Raw genomic sequence first — 20605 nt, forward strand, 5'->3', positions numbered from 1 at the left:
TCCATACTATAAGGCAAAGGCTATTTATCTTCTGGAGGCACACCAAGCTGACAGAAAGGGAAAGTAGGTTGACTGGAGCAAAAATGCCAAGCTTTCAGGAATTCTAAAATTCTTTAGACTCTTCTGTGGCATCCTGATCACTCACAGAGATATCTTTTTAAACTTTCTCAACTGAAGTGAACAAATGAGCTATTTTCTGGTCCAACTAGCTATATCAGCACCTGCCTACCAGAAAACTAAGGATGGGCCCTCAAATGGTGAGCAATGCTTTCAAATGGTGTGGCTGGGACAGCTACCACCAAAGAAGACAAGCCCAGCTATTTTACCTCAGGTTAAGCCTTCTTCCCAGTGCCAAGAACCAAAGCTCTGTGAATCAAAGATCCAGCATTCCCAGGTGACAGCCCTTCCCCTGGTGGTACCCCACATAAAACCAAATAGGTCCTGCCTGGAATCCATATTTGCCACCATTCTTGTTTTAAAGGAATCATACTGCTCTCACCTACAACCCTGAAGAAAGTATCCTCTAAAAGATGGCCATGTGAGATACACAACTGTGTAGTTCATAATTGCCCTAGTTCTCTGATAACAAAATGGTTATCTGATAACATGGTCTACTGATAACATGATGAACACATTACTTATTCTCTAGTAGTTCCACAGGGTGATGATTATGTTCCAAATACATTTTTAAAAAATCTACTTGAATGGAGCTTAGACATGTAATCACTTAATAGTGGCAATAGTAATAGCTAATACACAGCACTAGTTACTATATGCCAAACACTGTTCAAAGGGCTTAAGAAACATTAATTTGTCTTCACAACGACCCTATGAAGTGGGTATCATTATTTTAAAGACAAAGAAACCAGGTATAAATTAGATAAAGAACTAGTATGCAGTGGAACTAGGATTAAAATCTAGGTACTCTTGGGGCACCTGGGTGGCTCAGTCAGTTAAGCATCTGGCTCTTGATTTCAGCTCAGGTCATGATCTCAGGGTCCTGGGGTCAAGCCCTGTGTCAGGCTCCATGCTCAGCAGGGAGTCTGCTTGAGATTCTCTCTCCCTCTCCCTCTGCCCCTCCCCACCCCGCTCTCTTTCTCTAAAATAAGATCTTTTAAAAAATTTAAAAATAAAATAAAATCTAGGGAATCTGGCTTCCAATAATGTTTACTGTAAGACAAGCTATAATAAATGTTTAGTGATTAGTTAACTTAATTTTGCAGAAATTCTCTCACAGAACTGTGAGATAATTTACCTTAACCTCATGTTTAAAGACTTTCGAGGATAACTTTATAAGTTTTATTATTCACTCACCTCTGTTAAATGTATTAAAGCACCGCAGAATAACATGGCAAAGGGGCTACCTGGGAACAGTCACCCCCAGTCATACAGAGCACAGTACCTGACACAAAGGCACCCATGGGAAGGGAAAACACAGACCTGCTGGTGGCAAATGGAATATATTCAACTATGAAAATAATCAACTATGAATTAAAAGAAAATATCTCATTTGTATGCAAACTTGTACTGCTTGAACACGGTGCCAAACTGAATTTGAATTTCATTTTCAACATACACATACATTTTTCATGTAGGGAAAATATAGGTAACATGGCCGGAAATAGTTTAAAAGATGACTGGGTGCAAAAAAAAAAAAATTTGATTTGATCCTTTTAAAATATTTTATATGAGGGACATGAGAGATCTAACATTGCTTTCCACTGCATTTTGTTTTTCAATCTCTGCCTCCTAAAGGCCTCTCCAAGCTACTCCCCTTCCAAAAGGAATTGTGCAAGAGTGAGGAATTATATCTTGCACCCACATGCTGCTTATTTTTCTCCTCTCTTTTTCCTTAAGTTCCCAATACCTTACAGTATAAGAGCTGTATGATTTATGGTTTTAATTATAAGTCAAGCTATTCTAGAAAAACTATCATAGCTAAGAGAGCTGTATTACAATATATTTAAAGCAAATTGTATGCGATTGTTTTTACAGCTCTTAAGTTCTACTAAGGGAAGACACTCCACTCTGATAAGTGTATAAAGGTTTTTTTGGACACTGCAGTCAGTTAGCCAATTATCCCAATAGGCCATGAGAGCATTAAGCTGCAATTCAATAATCACTTCCTTACTGGTCTCCCAACCTCACATAGCTAAATGTATTTTTCAACCAAATCTCCACCTTATATTCTAGTCATAGAGAATCTTGCTATTTTTTAAAACACTCAGATTAGTTCAGTGACAATCTCTGAAGTTTGAATATTAGCAATATTCTCTAATATCCAATATTGTCTTAGAATACACTGAAAAAAAAAAAAAAACCCCAAGTGACAAAACTGTATTTATAATTCTGATAGTTTTATTTCCATCCTCTGTCTTGTAGCTTGCATTCCATTTATATTTCCTATTGATTTAGAAATCATGTTCATGTTAGCCCTTTCTGAATAGCACATAAAAGTTAGAGGAATATCATAAATATTAAGATACTAAGCCTTATTCATTAAAACTCTACAGTTTCCAACTGGCATCCTTTTATATAGAACTATGAAATAAACTCTAAACCATTTTTTGCTGAAACAGCTCATTGAAAATAAAAAGGGTCAGCAGTTAGAATTAGTAAATTCTTTGAAAGTGTTACCTAATGAAGATTTACTGTATTGCTTGGAAAGGTAAGGCTGAATTCCTATGATCTATCTGAGCTGTTATTCTGAGATGTTTACCCAACAAACATCACCTTAATGTACATTAAGTGCCAAACTCTATGCCAATCATTAAGCATCATGAAGCACTTAAAGCAGAGACAGTGTAGTGCTGTGTAAATCCAGAAACATCCCCCAAGCTGGAACTTTCCAATATATATCATTTACCTTGTTTAGGGTAATGAAATGTTTTCCCCTTAAAAAGGCATAATCCAACCCTTTCAAACCACATTCAAGAACACTGTTCCTTCAGCCCTACATCTTGAGCTACCTGACTTCACTGTTCAATGTTCCCATGGATTTTGAGTTTTTTTCATTTACTTCTCATATACTTAATAATCATATGAGTTATGCATTTACTACAAGATCTCTATTACTGGATTTACAACAGAAACGCTCACCATATATATCAGTCACAAGACATTTACATAATAATCACCAGACAGAAATTATAATTTATGGGGAGGCCTGGATGGCTCAGTCGGTTAAGCGTCTGCCTTCAGCTCAGGTCATGATCCCAGGGTCCTAGGATCGAGACCTGCATCAGGCTCCCTATCAGTGGGGAGTCTGCTTCTCCCTCTGCCTGCCACTCCCCCTGCTTGTATGCACGCACTCTTTCTCTCTGACAAATAAAGTCTTAAAAAAATTATAACTTATGTAGTATGTTTCTACTTAATGCAAGTTTTAGATGCAAAAGGGTAACAATGAATTTAGCCACCTGCTATAACTACAACTCACCTGTTAACATATTTTTCAATTTTAGTGCAGGATTCACAACTCCATTTTAACAGATAAGAAATTAAAATAATAGAGATCCCAGGCTGGTAAATTAATTTCCTTCTGCCTTCAAAGACCACATAGAACATCAAAATTGATGACTGACATACCTGATAATCTGATGGTGGCTAGAGAGTAAACATGAGACCAAGGCTGAAAGTACATTATAAGAAAAAGAAATCAGTATGTCCTAGTTGGAATCTTTCAAGTAAAAAGCAGGTGATATATGATCAGCAAATGAGCAACTTTTGTGTTACCTGGTGAATGAGTCTGTGTAAACTATTAACAGAAAATCTTGCCAAATATGTAAACATAAGAAAATATTAACTCTGTGTAGGTAGGGGAAATGCCTCAAAGTGATTTGATATTGGTATATCGGGTAGGTAGTTTGGCCAAGTTTATTTAGAGTGTTGTGATTATATTAGAAGCAGCAAAATATACTTACTTTGACAGAATAAGATGTGATATTAAACAAATGAATGTGTTTTGCACAGATATTAAGTAGTTTTAAACTACATGGCAAAATACAATGACTTACACAAAATGCATAGTACTAACGTTAGAAATAATGCACACACAACCACACCCACACATATCTTTTTTTTTTTTGGTCACTGAAAATCTTCCATATCCAAAGCTCTGGGCTAGGGATTTGGGAGATATAATGATTAGCAGACATCCTTTACTTCAAGGAGCTTATACACTAGTAATCATCAAACAAAATAGGGTTATATTTAATTGCTATGACTGAGGTTTTGAGTGTCGGAACAAGGACAAAAGTTATTTCAACAGAGGCTGTTAGAAAAAGTGTCATGGCAGAAGCAAAATTAAATTAGTCACTGGCCAATGCAGAAAAGGGATATAATGGAGGGAACTAACAGAAGGTGCAGGTCAACAATTTTTAGGTACAATTTCCATATAATAAAATGAAGAGATCCAAGGTATACCATTCTAACAGTTTTGAAAAATATATATGCCCTTATAACCACCATCCCAATAAAAAATCAGAACATTTCCATCATTCCAGAAATTAGTTTGATTTGCTACTATTTTGTAAGGATATTTTCGATCAGTATCTAGAGTTTTTTGTTCTTGTAATAGCTTGGGCCATATTAAAGTTATGCTGTCCTCAGAATCCAAGCTGGGAAGTATTCCTTCCATCTTTATTTTCTTAAAGCTTTTGTTTAAGCTTGGAGCTACTTCTTCCTTAAATATTTTACAGAATTCACCACTGAAACCATCTGGGCCTGGATTTTGCTTTGCAGGTAGGCTATACCCCTCTCTTTCCAATCATTCCCCACGGCCATAGACAACCAATGACTGAATTTCTGTCCCCATAGCTTATTTTACATGTTAATGAACATCATATGGAATCATGGAGACTGTACTCTTTTGCATTTAACTTCTTTCAATCATGTTTTTTTGATACATAGCCACCTTGCTGTTCTATTTCACGGATTTATCTATCTATCCTTACCAGTCTGTTTTGATTACTTTAGCTTTATACTTTTTTTTTTTTTAAAGATTTTATTTATTTGCCAGAGAGAGAGAGAGAGAGCACAAGCAGGGGGAGAGGCAAGCAGAGGGAGAGGGAGAAGCAGGCTTCCCACAGAGCAGGGAGCCCCAATGCAGGGATCGATCCTAGGATCCTGGGATCATGACCTGAGCCAAAGGCAGACGCTTAACAACTGAGCCACCCAGGTGTCCCTATACTAAGTCTTGAAATCAGACAGAACTCTCCAATTTTGTTCCTCAAGATGGTTTTGGCAATTCTAGGTCCTTGACTTTTCTGTAAAAACTTTTAGAATCACTTGTCCATTTGAATCAATCTGAAAGACTGTAAATGGTGATAGTGGACATCTCTTCCTTGATGATAAGGAAAAGCATTCCGGCTTTCACTATGAGGTATAAAGCTGGCTGCAGGTTTTCTCATACATGTCCTTTATTGAGTTCAAGAAGTGCTCTTCTAGGGGTGCCTGGGTTGCTCAGTCATTAAGCGTCTGCCTTCGGCATGATCCCAGGGTAATGGGATCGAGTCCCGCGTTGGGCTCCCTGCTCAGCGAGAAGCCTGGTTCTCCATCTCCCACTCCCCCTGCTTGTGTTCCCTCTCTGGCTGTCTGTCAAATAAACAAATCTTAAAAAAAAAAGTGCTCTTCTAGTTTGCTGGAAGGTTTTAGCATAAATGAATGTTATTCCAACAAATGCTTTCTCTGCATATATTGAGTTAATTATATAGGTTCTCCTCTTTTTAATAATTTGAACATGGTGACCTGCACAAATTTATCTTCAAATGCAAAATAGCCGGACTTTCCTCAGAAAACTGACTTGGTCACAATTTATTATACCTTTATTTATTACTAGTTTGATTTGCTACTATTTTGTAAGGATATTTTCGATCAGTATCTAGAGTTTTTGTTCTTGTAATAGCTTAGGCCATATTAAAGTTATGCTGTCCTCAGAATCCAAGCTGGGAAGTATTCCTTCCATCTTTATTTTCTTAAAGCTTTTGTTTAAGCTTGGAGCTACTTCTTCCTTAAATATTTTACAGAATTCACCACTGAAACCATCTGGGCCTGGATTTTCCTTTGCAGGTAGGCTACTAATAATGATTCAATTTATTTAATAAATACAGGGGTATTCAGATTTTCCACTTTACCTTGTGTCAGTTTTCAGCAGGGCCCTGATCTTCAAGCAATATGCCCATTTCACCTAAGTTGTTGAATTTATTGGCACAAAGTCATTCAAAGTATTCCCTCATTATCCTAATAATGTCCATAGTAATGATGCACTCTTTTACTCCTGATATTGATAATTTGTGCTTTAGCTTTTTTTTCTTTATCAGTTTAATCAGTCATATCAGCTTATCAATTTTATTAATCTTTACAAAGAATCAACCTTTTTTCTACTGCTTATCTTTCTATTACATTGACTTCTAGTCTTTATTATTTATTATATTTCTGACTAGTTGGCTCTATTATCATTATGAAATGTCCCTTTTTATCTCTGGAAATACTACTTGTCTTAAAGTCTTACTTTGTGTGATTATTAACAAAGCCACACCAACTCTCTTATACCTGGTGTTTGTATAGTGTATCTCTGCCCACTCTTTTACTTTTAACCTATCTGTGGCATCATACTTAAATTGTGTCACTTTTAGACAATATAGACTTGTGTCATGTTTTTGTGCACAATGAACATTTTTTACATTTTATAATTATTGCAATAATTGGGTTTTAAGTCTACCATTTGTTACTTGTTACTTGCCTTCCATTTGTTCCATCTGTTCTTTATTCTTGTGTTCTTCCTTTCTTGCCTTTGCTCAGCTTATCCAAATATTTTAAATATCCTTTTTTTTTTTTTTTTTTAAAGAGAGAGTGTGAGCTGGGAGTGGAAGAGAGGCAGAGGGACAGGGTGAGGGAGAGAGAGAATCTTAAGCAGGCTCCACGCCAGGCATGGAGCTGGACACAGGGCTTGATCTTACGACCCTGAGATCATGACCTGAGACAAAATGAAGAGGCAGACACCTAAGTGACTGAGCCACCCAAGCATCCCTCCATTTTAATTTTTTTTTTTTTAAGATTTATTTGGGGGGGGGGAGAGAAGAGGGGGGAAAGGGAGAGAGAGAGGGAATGAAGCAGACTCCCACTGAGTGAGGAGCCCAACATGGGGCTTGATCCTATGATCCCAAGATCATGACCTGAGTCGAAACCAAGAGTCAGATGCTCAACTGACTGAGCCCTGTTTCAATTCTTATAATGCCAGATGCCCCTCCATTTTAATTCTTATAATGGCTTCTTAGCTATATCTTTTTATAATATACTCTAGTGGTTGTTCTGGGGATAAAAATATGTATCTTTACTACTTAGAGATAAAACTGTAACTCTTGAGAAACATAGATAATTTCCATTTTACTTCCTCTAACGTTTTTACTATTGTCATATATTTTATAGCTAAGTACATTACATTTAAATGTAAAGTCATATGTCTTTTGAAAAAATTGAAAAAAAAAAATAAAGTCCTTTATATTTAGCCTCCTATTTATGATAGCTGGTGCTCTTCTTCCTTACTGTAGATGGGCTTTCATCAAGGGTCATTTCCCTCAGTCTGAAGAATTTCCCTTAGCATTTCTTACAATGCAGGTCTGGTGGTGAGATTCTCTTAATTTTACTTTACCTGAAAGTGTTTTTATTTTACCTATATTTTTGAAGGATATTCTCCTACTGGATTGACATTTTTCTTTCAGTACAGTTGACCCTTGAGCAACATGGGAGTGAGGGGCACTCATCCTGGGCAGTCAAAAATCCAAATATAACTTCTGACTCCCTTAAAAACTTAACTACTAATAGATTACTGTTGACTGGAAGCCTTACCAGTAACATTCGATTAACACATATTTTGTATGTGAGTTGTATTATGTACTGTATTCCTAAAAAAGCTAAAGAAAATGTTACTAAGAAAATGATAAGAGAAAATCCATTTACAGTACTATATTGTATTTGTTGAAAAAATCTGTTACGTGGACCCATGCAGTTCAAACCCATGTTGTTCAAGGGTCAACTGGACATTGTCTCCAGACCCCACATTGTTCCTGATGGAAAGTCAGCCATCATTTGTCTTGCTGCTCCTCTTCATGTAACATGTCTTTTTTCTTTTTGGATCCTAACTTTCTCTGTATGTATCTTCTGTTTTCAACCATTTGATTATGATACGCCTGCGTATACTCTTTATATTTATCCTACTTGGGATTCACTGTATTCTGGAATCAATACTTAGTGTTTTCATCACATTTTGGAAGTTTGCAGCCATTATTATTTTTTTTTAACATATTTTCCCCCCATTCTCTCTTTCTTGGATTTCAATTACATGTATATTAGACTACTTAGTATTAATTAGAGGTATATAAGAATATTCGACATTGTGTCTTTGGTCACCGAGGCCTCTTTTTCAACTTTATTATTTTCTCTTTTTCAGATTAGGTGGTAGCCATGGATCTGCCTTCAAGTTTCCAGGTCCTATCTTCTGTCATCTTCAACTTGCTGTTAAGTCCACCCAATGAATTTTTTAGATGTTAATTTATAATTTCAGAGATTGCACTTACACTACTTAAAATTTCTATTTGTTTTTTTTTTTCCACTTTTTTTATTATGTTATGTTAATGACCATACATTACATCATTAGTTTTTGATGTAGTGTTCCATGATTCATTGTTCGCGTATAACACGCAATGCTCCATTCAGTATGTGCCCTCTTTAATACCCATCACCAGGGCAACCCATCCCCCCATCCCCTCCCCTCTAGAACGCTCAGTTTGTTTCTCAGAGTCCATAGTCTCTCATGGTTCGTCTCAGTTTTATTTCTTACAGGTTGCATTTCTTTGCAAAGATTCACCATTTGGTCACTCAGTATGACTATCTTTGTTTGCTAAGTCCTTCAACACCTTAATAACATCTGCTTTAAAGTCCTTTTCTGCTAATTTCAACATCTGAGTTATCTTGAGGACTGTCTATATTGTCCAGTTTTTCTTTTAGTTACGTGTCGTAAGTTCTGTTTATTCACATGTCTAATAATTTTTTGTGTTCTGAGTATCGTGAATGACAAACTGTAGAGACTCTAGATTTTATTCTCTCCTTCTGAATGACGTAGACTTTTTCCTCTCAGCCCCCTTGAGTTTGTGGAGGCTCGGTTTTATACTTGGTTAGTGTGAATCTGATTTAGTTTTGGTCTTAGGGCAAACCCTTAATCATGCAACAAAGTCTTTACTTCTAAGGCCCAGTCCTTCCGTAGTTCTAATGGAAAGCTTGAGCTGTAATCTCAAGTTTCAAACTCCAAATATGGCACTCCTCATACAGGCAGGAAATAAAATCTCTCCCAGCTTTTATCAACTTGTAACTTGTCTTCCACAGGCTCCGTGGAATCTCTACTATATATTCAGAGTTCTGAGGTCAATAAAACATTTGCGGCAAATTAATATTCAGATCTGGAGGGCTTCCTCCTCTATGGATCATTCTTTTCCTGGAATTCCACCCTCAAATTCCACCCCACTCTGACCGCCCCAAACTCTAGCCACTGAGACTGTAAGCCAATAAAACGGTAGTTTTCTACTTAAGTTCTAGCTGTCCATTATGGATTGAGGGCTGCCTGAAGTAAAAAGCCATAAATGTAGACTCACCATGAGCCATTCAAGAATCAAATCCCCTGGGGCACCTGCGTGGCTCAGTTGGTTAAGCATCTGCCTTCGGCTTAGGTCATGATCTCAGGGTCCTGGGATTGAGCCCCGCATTGTGCTCTCTGATCAGCGGGAAGCCTGCTTCTCCCTCTCCCTCTGTGCACGTTCTCTCTCTCCACCTCTCTCTCTCCACCTCTCTCTCTCCCTCTCTCTCTAATAAATAAAATCTTTTTTATTTATCTTTTTAAAAAGATTTTATGTATTTATTTGACAGAGAGAGACACAGCAGGAGAGAGTACACAAGCAGGGGGAGCGGGAGAGGGAGAAGCAGGCTCCCCGCTGAGCAGGGAGCCCGATGCGGGGCTCGATCCCAGGACCCTGAGATCATGACCTGAGCTGAAGGCAAACACTTAACGACTGAGCCACCCAGGTGTCCCAAATAAAATCTTCAAAAAAAAAAGAATCAAATCCCCTTCAGTTTCAACCTATTCTTGGAGCTGGAGTTTTCCAGTGTCCTAAACAGTTTTTAAAATTCTGTCTGTGGTTTATAATAGTCATCTTCAGGAGAGATTAGTCTTATACAAAGCATTCTCATTAGCAAACTATATTTACTGTTTACCTGGAAAAAAAATCAGATGATTGAATGTGAGGGAAATTTTTATTGCCAGTGTTAGATACAAGATAGAAAATCAACCTAAGACTTTCTGCAGATGACAGCAAAGAGTATCTAGTAGTATTTAAGAGTTTGTACATATGTTCACAGCCATTAACTCGTCTGATCCTAATTACACTGTAGAACTGCTGAAGCATTAGCTACATAAAGATATTAGAGCTCAGATAAATTAATTTATGTGCTGTGAAAGCAAGTCTTCAACCTATTCCTCCCACAACACTATCGATATCTTTATGATAAAGAGTCTCATATCCTAATTCTGTCAACAATGAAATTACAAGTATCTTCAGCATTAAGATATTAACTTGTAATCAAGCTGTTAGCCAAATCCATCTTTCTTAAAGCGGCCACTGCACAGTTAGATTTTTAAGACCGCTTTATACTCTGTATTTTGTATGGAGCCAAACACCACTGATCTCTGAGCACTAAATTGTAAGAACACTTTCCCCAGCATAAATGTGTTTAGAAATATCACCTTTTTGAAATATCATTCTCAAAAGCATCTTATCGACACGATTTTTTAAATTGTAAAATATTAGCGGGGAGAGAGACTCACTCATTTTTCATCCCAAAGTGATTATTTTAAAAATAATCACCTGTACTTTCAATAAACTTGATTCAAAGTACTACTAAAGAGAGTGCAAGGGATTTAAAGTTCTATTCATACCCACTGAAGACTACCTTTCTACCTTCAAACTCCCAGACTGTCATCATAGCCCTCCAGCTAGCTGCTTTAAAACTTCTCACTATTGCCCACATATGACTGGCCCTTTCACACTACTTACCGGGCTTTTGAAAGTTATATTCCACCTAGAATTTCCTTCTCCCTCACGATGTCTAGAACTCTCTTATTCATAAAGACTCAGCTCAAGTATCTTTCCAGCATAAAGCTAAGTTATTCACACAGCCTAAGAGCTCTCAGAACACTATCCGTCATTTAATTAAGAGGCTAATGAAAAAGTCTCCCCATTAGTCCGTGAGGTGCCTGAGAACAGGTACACTTCTTATTCATCTATCTCTAGTAGCATGCACAACATAGTGTAAAGAAGGTGCCCCCCAGCAAGTTTTTCTTGAATGACTGAATGATTCCTATACTAACTGGTGTCTCCAAGAGCAACACACCTCACTACCTCACACCTCTATTCTGGTGACAGCCTCACAAATATGTTCTCTGCAACCATCCAGGAGCCAAGAGTTCCAATAAATTCTGGGCATCACGCTCATATTAATCTTTGACTTACTTTATAGCATGTTCTGCTCTAAAATAGTTTCCCTTTGCCTGTAGATAGAAGTTCAAAACCTCGAAGCCTAGAATTTACAGACTTCTAGAATCTGGCTCCCGTATCTCATTCGCTTCATTACCCCAGTTTCAAGCCTCCCGATCCTGCCCTCACCTAGCCTATATTCTGCCCCCATTTCCACCTCTGTCCACCAATTCTTCAAATAACTCAGCAAAAGTCTCACACCATCCATGAATTAGCCTGAAGATATCCCAGAAAAATCTCCCATACAGATGTTATTAACACTAATACTCTGTGCTTCTCATTCAACACTTACATTTCCTCAATCTCTGCTTCCTTAGCACACAAAAAAAGCATGATGTAAATGATGAAAAATGTGAAAATACCTAGCACACTCAGACACTTACCAAATGGTTGTGCATGGGCTAGTGAGATAACTCTAATTTTAAAAAATTAAATCTGAGAATAAAATGAACAAAAATCAACATAAAAGAGAATAATTTAGCCCCTCTATAGATATACCAGTCTTATTATAAGTCACATGGTGGTTTATGTAATCATCAATAGAGGAATACTCATTTGAAAACCAGCTCTGTCCAAAAAAGAAGAACAAAAGTGTTCTGGAGCCAGAGAGGCATATTATTTTGAAGGATGGAAAGCTATAAGGGCTCAGAAACTAATTTTCATTCTCTGATTTTTATCCTTAATAAGAAACACTTATGATTAATAATTTAGTTTTCCAGCCATCTATGAAGTAAATGTATTCCTCAATATACATTAATGAATTGGTATTTTGGTTTAAAAATCAATACCTTTTCACTTTAGTTAAGAGTGCCTTCCCTAGAGCTGAAACAATTCAGCTCAGTTCAATAAACATTAACTGAGCATTTTCTATGTTCCAGGCTCTTCCCTAGATCTAAAAACGAGTACAAAGTCAATGACACTCAGGAGTTCCAAAGTGAATTAGGAGACAGACAAAAAAGTAACCAGTTCAAAATAATAAGCGTATAAAACAGTGAAGCTATGTACAAAGTCTTATGAAAGGACAAGGGGGCAGAAACAGCTTCACATGATATACAAAGCAGAGATTTAAAGGAGGAACAGCAAGTGGACCAGTAAAGCAGGACAGGGTAGGAAAGCATTATAGGTAAAGTAAGCAGATGGAAAAAACCTAAAAACATGAAAAAGCAAGATGCAAGTGGTGTATCAGGTATACAGGCATGGCTGTGATATAAAGGAAGAGGGAGGGAGGCACTGAGAAGTTAAAAACAATCGAGAAAAGCAGGCACAGATTGGATAATGGAAGACACCACAAACCAGGATAAGAGCCTGATTTTTTATTTCCTCTGGGAAATGGAGAGGCTGTGAAACATTTAAGCAGTGGCATGCCCAGGTAAGTGTTTTATACCTTCACAGTGGAAGCTGTGAAATTTACTCTATTATATATATTTACTGAGGGCCTGCGACATGCCAGGCTTTAATTTGGCAGTGAAAAAAAGGAAACCTTCATTTGCTTGAAGTGTAGTGAGTGAATCTATGTTCAAATAAGCAAGACTAAAAACTATCAGCACAGAAAAAGGCAGTGATAAAACTTTATATCATTAATACCAACTACTAAAATACCTCTGCCATCTTTGTAAGCACTGTAATATGTTAGGTAAAAATAAAATCTTTCTCAACATCATGAGTCATCAGGGAAATGCAAATCAAAACCACAATGAGATGCCACTTCACACCCACCTAAGATGATGATAATCAAAAAGACAGATAATAAATGTTTACTAGGATGCAGAAAACCTGGAATTCTCATGCACTGCTAAGTGGGAATATAAAATAGTGCAGTACTTTGGAGAACAGTCTGCCAGTTCCTCGAAAGGCTAAACGTAGTTACCACATGACCCAGCAGTTCCACTCCAAGGTGTATACCCAAGAGAACTGAAAACATGTCCACCCTGAAAGCTGTACAGAAATGTTCATAGCACCATTATTTGTAATAGTCAAAAAGTGGAAATGTCCATCAACTGATAAATGGATAAATGGAATGTGGTATATCCACATTATTTGCGAATAAAAAGAAATGAAATACTTACACAGTCTACAATATGAATGAACCTTGAAAAAATGGTCAGTGAAAGAAGCCAGTCAACAAGGGACCACATAATGTTACATGAAATATCCAGAATAGGCAAATCTACAGAGACAAGAAGTAGATTAATGATTGCCTTGACCTGGCAGGAGCTGGAAGGCTGGGGGGGGTGACAACTAAGGAGCACAAAGTTTCCCTCTGGGGTAATGAAAATATTCTAAATTTGATTGCACTGATGGCTGCACAGCTCTGCGAATGTACTAAAAGCCACTGAATTATACATCTTAAATGGGTAAACTGAATGGTATGTGAATTATATCACAATAAAGTTGTTTTTACAAAATTCTAATCATTAATGATCTCTTCAAAGTCCTTATTCCTCTTTCCTCATGAAGCCGGATGACATTTTTCCCAGCAAAGAATGTATAATAACGCAAGAGTGCTAGACAAATACCAAGGTTCAATTTTCTACTGGCAATTCTTTTTTCTAAAACAACTAATCTTCTAGTTGTTCAGCAGAAAACAATTTATTTCTAGGATATCCAAATAAGAGAACAGTAGCTTTGACCCCTTTGGCACAAAAGAGGAGTTCGTTTTTCAAGAACATCAAAGGCTAATAAGTTTTTCTGTCTGATTAATCAGTTTCATCTTCTATAAGTCTTCATCTGATCACTATTGTAAGAATTTTCAATAACTACATTTTAAATTATAAACTATTGGAAGTAGAATGAGGAAGAAAGTAGTTAGATTTCAAGTAAGAAGAACTGGCTCTAAACTCTTCTATGTAACAGCCATGTGTCCTCAACCAAATCTTTAACTTCTCTTAGCATTTTTTTAATCTGCAAATTGTGAATATATCAGTTCCACCAGTGTCTCAAGATTTTGGTTAGGATCAAATAGTACTTGCTAACAGACTCTAAAATTGTTCATCACTCCAATGTAAGCTAGTAAAATCTGGGACACTGGTTATATAGTAATAACACCAAATGTTTGGTAACTTGAACTAGAGAGGTCCAGAGGCAATGAAAGTCAAAAAGGGAAATAAAGAAATAATGTTAAAATGTCAAAACTCTTGGGGGCGCCTGGGTGGCTCAGTTGGTTAGGTGACTGCCTTCAGCTCAGGTCATGATCCCAGGGTCCTGGGATTGAGCCCCACATCAGGCTCCCTGCTCCGTGGGAAGCCTGCTTCTCCCTCTCCCATTCCCCCTGCTTGTGTTCCCTCTCTTGCTGTCTGTCAAAAAATAAATAAAATCTTTAAAAAAATAAAAAATAAAAAAATTTTTAAAAATGTCAAAACTCTTGGAAGATAGGGGACACCTTCCTTTATAATATGCAAAAATATGAGTATGAAAAAATTCTGTATAACATTTACACCCACATTTTAATTAGGATTTCTGAAATATACTGCCACAAAAATGAATTATTTCTTGTTAATAATTTTAAATAAGTTATAATTGCTGACAGTTCTAAAGTTGATGTTAAGGTAGTACTTCAACCTTTATTTGCTTGTAACCACATTCCTATTAGCCCAGGAGTCCGAGAAGTTAAACACACTGCTAAGGATACCAGATACTGGAAGAGAATAACACACTGAAAATTCACCAGTTAAAAAAGGGAAACTTATTTGCATGTGGACATAAGTGAATGCGTATTCATGCAAACAATAAGTGAGTTCCAAGTGATCTGGTATGTTAATGCATTTGGCTGACTACCAGCCCAAGTTAGTTTTCCCATCCTCTTATATTTTATTTTTTCACCCTTCAGTCTAGTATTGTGGGAAAAACATACACAGGCATGCTATTCGGCTTTACTGCAAATATATGTCTCCAACTTGAGCTGGGGTCCCATGGTTATTTGGAAAATCATTTTTGTCTCTAGTCTTTTCTTTCTTATATTTTCTAGGGCAGCTATAAGCATTTAACATTTATTTTCTGTAGGCCTCTTCCCTATCACCTCCAAGCCTCATCTGTACCAATAAAGAAAACAGAAGCCATAGTATGTGTTTTCCTTCAACCTCACTTACAAAACTTAACTATAATAGTATCCATCCTGCAATCATTCATCAGAATAGTAAATAATAATGTGATTCATTGTTTACTGATCATCTGCCATATGCCAAACAGTGGGCTGAATACTTTATATATAATAATTTAGATCCTACAATAATCTTTTTTTTTTTTTTTTTTTATTTAAAGATTTTTTTTTTTTTTTTTTTTTTTTTATTTATTTGAGAGAGAGAGAATGAGAGAGCAAGCACATGAGAGGGGGGAGGGTCAGAGGGAGAAGCAGACTCCCTGCCGAGCAGGGAGCCCGATGCGGGACTCGATCCAGGGACTCCAGGATCATGACCTGAGCCGAAGGCAGTCGCTTAACCAACTGAGCCACCCAGGCGCCCGATCCTACAATAATCTTAACAAGTACTTTTGATCCCATTTTTTACAATTACAGGAGTGAAGTTCAGGGAGCTAAGTAACTTGTTCAAGGTCTATAGCTTATGAGAGGTAGAAAACAGATGTGAATCCAGGTCTGTCTATAACTGTGTCACCACGCCTCTGAAAAGTGTTCTAAGGTCTCCACTTCTACACAGGGACACCACACATTCATAAATTATCTTCAATACTGTATGATCTGTCTCTCTTTCCTAACCAGTGCTGAGAAAAGATATCTAAATTGCTATACTTAAGTAAAAAACATGGCTAATGCACTTTCTTTTCATTTAAAAACAATTTTTTTTTTTTTTTAGAGAGCGCTCATGCACATGCATGAGCAGGGGTGGGGGGATGCAGAGTCAGAGAGAATCATAATCAGGCCCCACGCTCAGCATGGAGCCCAACAAGGGGCTCAATCTCACGACTCTGAGATAATGACCTGAGCTGAAATCAAGGGTCAGATGCTTAACTGACTGAGCCACCCAGGTGCTCCTAAAAATATTTTTAATAAAAGCATATATATGTTATTTACATTAATAAAATTTTTTGAAATGATTTATTTATTTTAGAAAGAGTACAGGAGGGAGGGGCAGAGAGAGAGGAAGAGTGAGTCCCAAGCAGACTCCCGTACTAATAAGCACAGAGCCCAACGTGGGGCTAGATCTCATGACCCTGAGATCGATCATGACCTGAGCAGAAACCAAGAGTCGGACACTTAACCAACTGAGCCACCCAAGTACCCCTAAAATTTTAACTTAATGTAAATAAATGTTTTAGATCTACTTAAAGACGTGGGGTTGAAAAATTGACTTCCAGTGAGTTTCTAAGAAAAACTTATACCAGTTTAGCTGGTAAGTTATTCATCTACAAAGTGGAAAAAGAAAGATGAAATGTCCAGTTTCTTCATTTCTCTAGTAATTTCTCACTTTGGCAGAGATTCATTCCTTCAAAGGCAAAAGTGGTTTAGCAACATCTGCAGGAAGAACCTAATGCTTTAAGAATTGTGTCCTCTCTTTAATGGTCCTGACACAGGTATAGCCCTAATTGGCATCATTAAGTTTTCTCACATAACTTTTAGTAAAACTTCATCAGTCTCAGCCTTTAATGGCTCATCAAGGCACATGATTTATGGTGCTGTTCACAGAGAAGCTTAATTCCCTACATCCATATCATATCAAACCCTTTTTTCTTCAGCTGTTAAGAATTACCCTGTAAGCACCCTGCGTATAAGTACTAGAGCCTGTCTTGTTCAATATTGTATCTCCAACACCCATACAGAGGAGATATTCAATAAACATCTGTTGTAATACATGGTGGCAAGAGAGTAAGAGAATACTGTGTAATCTGCTGCACTTTTGACAAAATTTCCCTGAAGTTACATGAATCTATTGTTTTGATTACTATAAAGTATGATATCAAAATCCAGAGCCTATTATAGTTTTAAGCTCTAATATAAGATTAGTTTGTTTCTATAATACTTAGTTTGAAAATATTTCAAAGCATTTTAAAAACATTTTTCTCATCTCTTTTGATTCAGAATAAGGCAAATAGTGATCAAGGAACAATTTGTGTATTTTAAATTTATATATACATATATAACAATATATTTTTATACAGCTTAATCTATACCTTTAAAGAGTGCGTTTTCTTTCACTCAGGTCAGAATGTAACCTCTTAAACCCAGAAAGGATGTTAATTATATCTGCAGTTCATAAACACCTTGTCAATCACTGATACAATTCAAGAACTCCATACATATTTATTGCCGCATTCATTTTTAAACAAATATTGCAAAAGATTACACAGAGTATGAGAAATGTCACCTAAATGCTAAAAGCCTGTAAATATCAATTCATAATGGTAGGTTCCTTGTCTATCATTAAATATCAGCTTCTTATCCACTTTCAATTTTGCTGAGTGCCACCCACTTATAAATTAGTTATAATGATTCAAAATACCCAGTTACATTCTTCCTATCACTTCTCAATGTTTCTCCCATCCCCTAAAATCATGATTTGAAAATTAAACCTAAGAACAATTTACAGACCTCCATCCATCCTTTTGGAGATAACTGAAGGCTCCATCCACAACACTCGCAAAGAACTGGCCTCCGGTGATGAAGAGGGTATTGATGGTGACTAATCGACCTCTCAAGTTGGGCGGGGAGACCTCTGCAATGTACACGGGCACTGTCATGGAAGCAATGCCTGTGAAGAAACAAGGAAAAGTCAACAGAAGGCCCTTACTCACCATTTCTTTGTTGTTATAAATACTGATGCTAGCTAGACAAAGACACAGAGACACACCCCTGGTTTTCTACTTTAAAGTTTACCAGATACTTAAAGATTCTGTTTATAACTAGTGACTACTGCAGATAAGTCAAGACATAATGTGGAGATACCCATTTTCAGATTATCACTTGAAAGCCTACAAATGAAACTACCTTTAGAGTTCTCAGATAACTTCAGAATGTATATAAAGCATGTTTTATAATTTTTGTGGACTAAAAATAAGAAAATGCTCTCTAGATAGGATATAATTATCAAAATATTTAGTCTATATGGAAATGTAATCAGACAATGATGAGAATAAAAATTATCCTAGGAGCATATTAACTACTCAAAAAGTCATCATTTCTAGCAGATACACCAAAACTCTTAATTGGCTTACTAATAAAAAATCCATACCGCAAGTCACCCTATTCGACTGGCTAGGTAGAGATTTCTGAAATAGCTTACAATGGACAATACTTTGGTAATTTAGAGTCCTTAAGAACAGATGATCTTAACCACAAAATAGATGGTTTTATGGCTAAGGTATATTTGATTTTACCTGCTTAAAATCTGTTTCTATCTGAAATTAATGCAGCATAACCTATGTAGTTCCAGAACTTCACTGATCACTAAATCACTTACGTAGCCTTTTTTTTTTTTTTTTTTTTTTAAATAAGGATGCTCTCACCTTACCCACCCCAGACCTACTAAATAGAAAACTAGAGATGGGAGATGGGTCGGTCTTTTAAAAATCCTCCAAGCGGGGTGCCTCGGTGGCTCAGTCTGTTAAGAGTCTGCCTTCAGCTCAGGTCATGATCCCAGGGTCCTGGGATCGAGCCCCGCATTGGGCTCCCTGCTCAGCTGAGAGCCTGCTTCTCCCTCTCCCTCTGCAGCTCCCCCTGCTTGTGCTCTCTCTCTCTCTCTCCCTGTCAAATAAATAAAATCTTTAAAAAAAAAATTAAAAAAATAAAAAATAAAAATCCTCCAAGCACTCCTGATGTTCACCATGTATTTAAAAAACTACAGTTCTATTATAGTCCACAACTTTAGGCTAATCCAAAATTATTTCTTAAAAGAAAATTTTGATCCTCTTGGCCATATCTAGCTCACTTCTCAGTGGTACTTAAAATTTCCAGGTGTGTCTTATTATGTAATCTAAAACTAATATCTAATCAATACTTGTCAAAAGCTAAGTGGAAAAAAAAAATCAAGCAGGATTATCTAAGAAAATGTAATCTTCTTCTACCTGTAGATACTATAAATTGATCTCTACATTAAGCCAGAACATCAATGGGTTATGTAAGATACCAAGGAGAACTGCTTTTAATGAGTTAATCATTATAATGCCAAAAAATAGCCTATATTGAAAGTAGCAGCACCAAGATACCTGTTGCTGTATTTTCTGAACAAGGGCTGCTGACGGTGCTATTTACCACATTGCAGATAACAGGAGATATTTGTCTATAGTCTCGGTAACTACAACAGTTGTGCTCCCTCTCTGTGTTTATGGGCACTATAAATCACACAGCGGTCTTTTATTTCCCTCTTTATTAGGCACTCGGAGATGCCCACCTCTACACTAAGCGTTTTGGTATTTGGTATTCATGGTATTTACTCTGTGAGCTAAATTCCCTCCTGATGTCAAAACTGTCCCCAATTTCACCTGTTTTAGACATGTTTTGCCATATTTTTATTTACTTGGTTCCATCTTTGAACCAAGCAAATACATGGACAGATGAGATTAATTTAATATATATCTGCTTCTGTACTATTGAATAACTACTAGTAATAACTGCACACAAGTCAGACCATTAAATCTCAGAACTATACACTCTGTAGTTTCCCCAAGTATTATCTGCTGTAGTGCCTATCGGTATATATAAATATACATGAAAAGAATCAAGATTTTATGAGTTTCGTAAAATAAGCACATGTTAGCAGACAAAGTATGAAGAGTCTTTACAATTAAATCATCACCTAAACAGCTGGAAGTTTCCATCTGACTGCTAATCAATTTAAGAGAACACATCATACTAAATTGGCTTTCATCTAACCTGGAAAGAGGAAACATTTGATGCAAATGTTGACAAATTAATTGTATATTCTTTTTAGTTCTTTTACAATTAGAACATCTCAATAAGATTCCAAAAGTCAGACAACAGTAATTGTCTGGATTTCTCTTCCTGCTTGTCTGGCTGTAACAGGAATTCGGTTGCTCTCTTTAGCCAGACATCTTGACTCAGGCACGCAGCCCACAGATTT

At 36.8% G+C, this 20605-nt stretch overlaps 1 protein-coding gene across 1 annotated transcript in view; it reads right to left on the bottom strand.

Annotated features, from left to right (window-relative positions):
- The window catches only part of SLC2A13 (solute carrier family 2 member 13), a 362649-nt gene that overhangs the window by 290949 nt on the left and 51095 nt on the right, over positions 1-20605 (bottom strand). The window contains exon 2 of the mRNA XM_078075885.1: positions 18118-18277. Within this exon, the coding sequence (XP_077932011.1) occupies positions 18118-18277 (160 nt within the window). The remainder of the gene's footprint in view (positions 1-18117; positions 18278-20605) is intronic.

The sequence above is a fragment of the Halichoerus grypus genome, chromosome 6 (genome assembly GCF_964656455.1).
Source record: "Halichoerus grypus chromosome 6, mHalGry1.hap1.1, whole genome shotgun sequence".
Classification (NCBI taxonomy): domain Eukaryota; kingdom Metazoa; phylum Chordata; class Mammalia; order Carnivora; family Phocidae; genus Halichoerus; species Halichoerus grypus.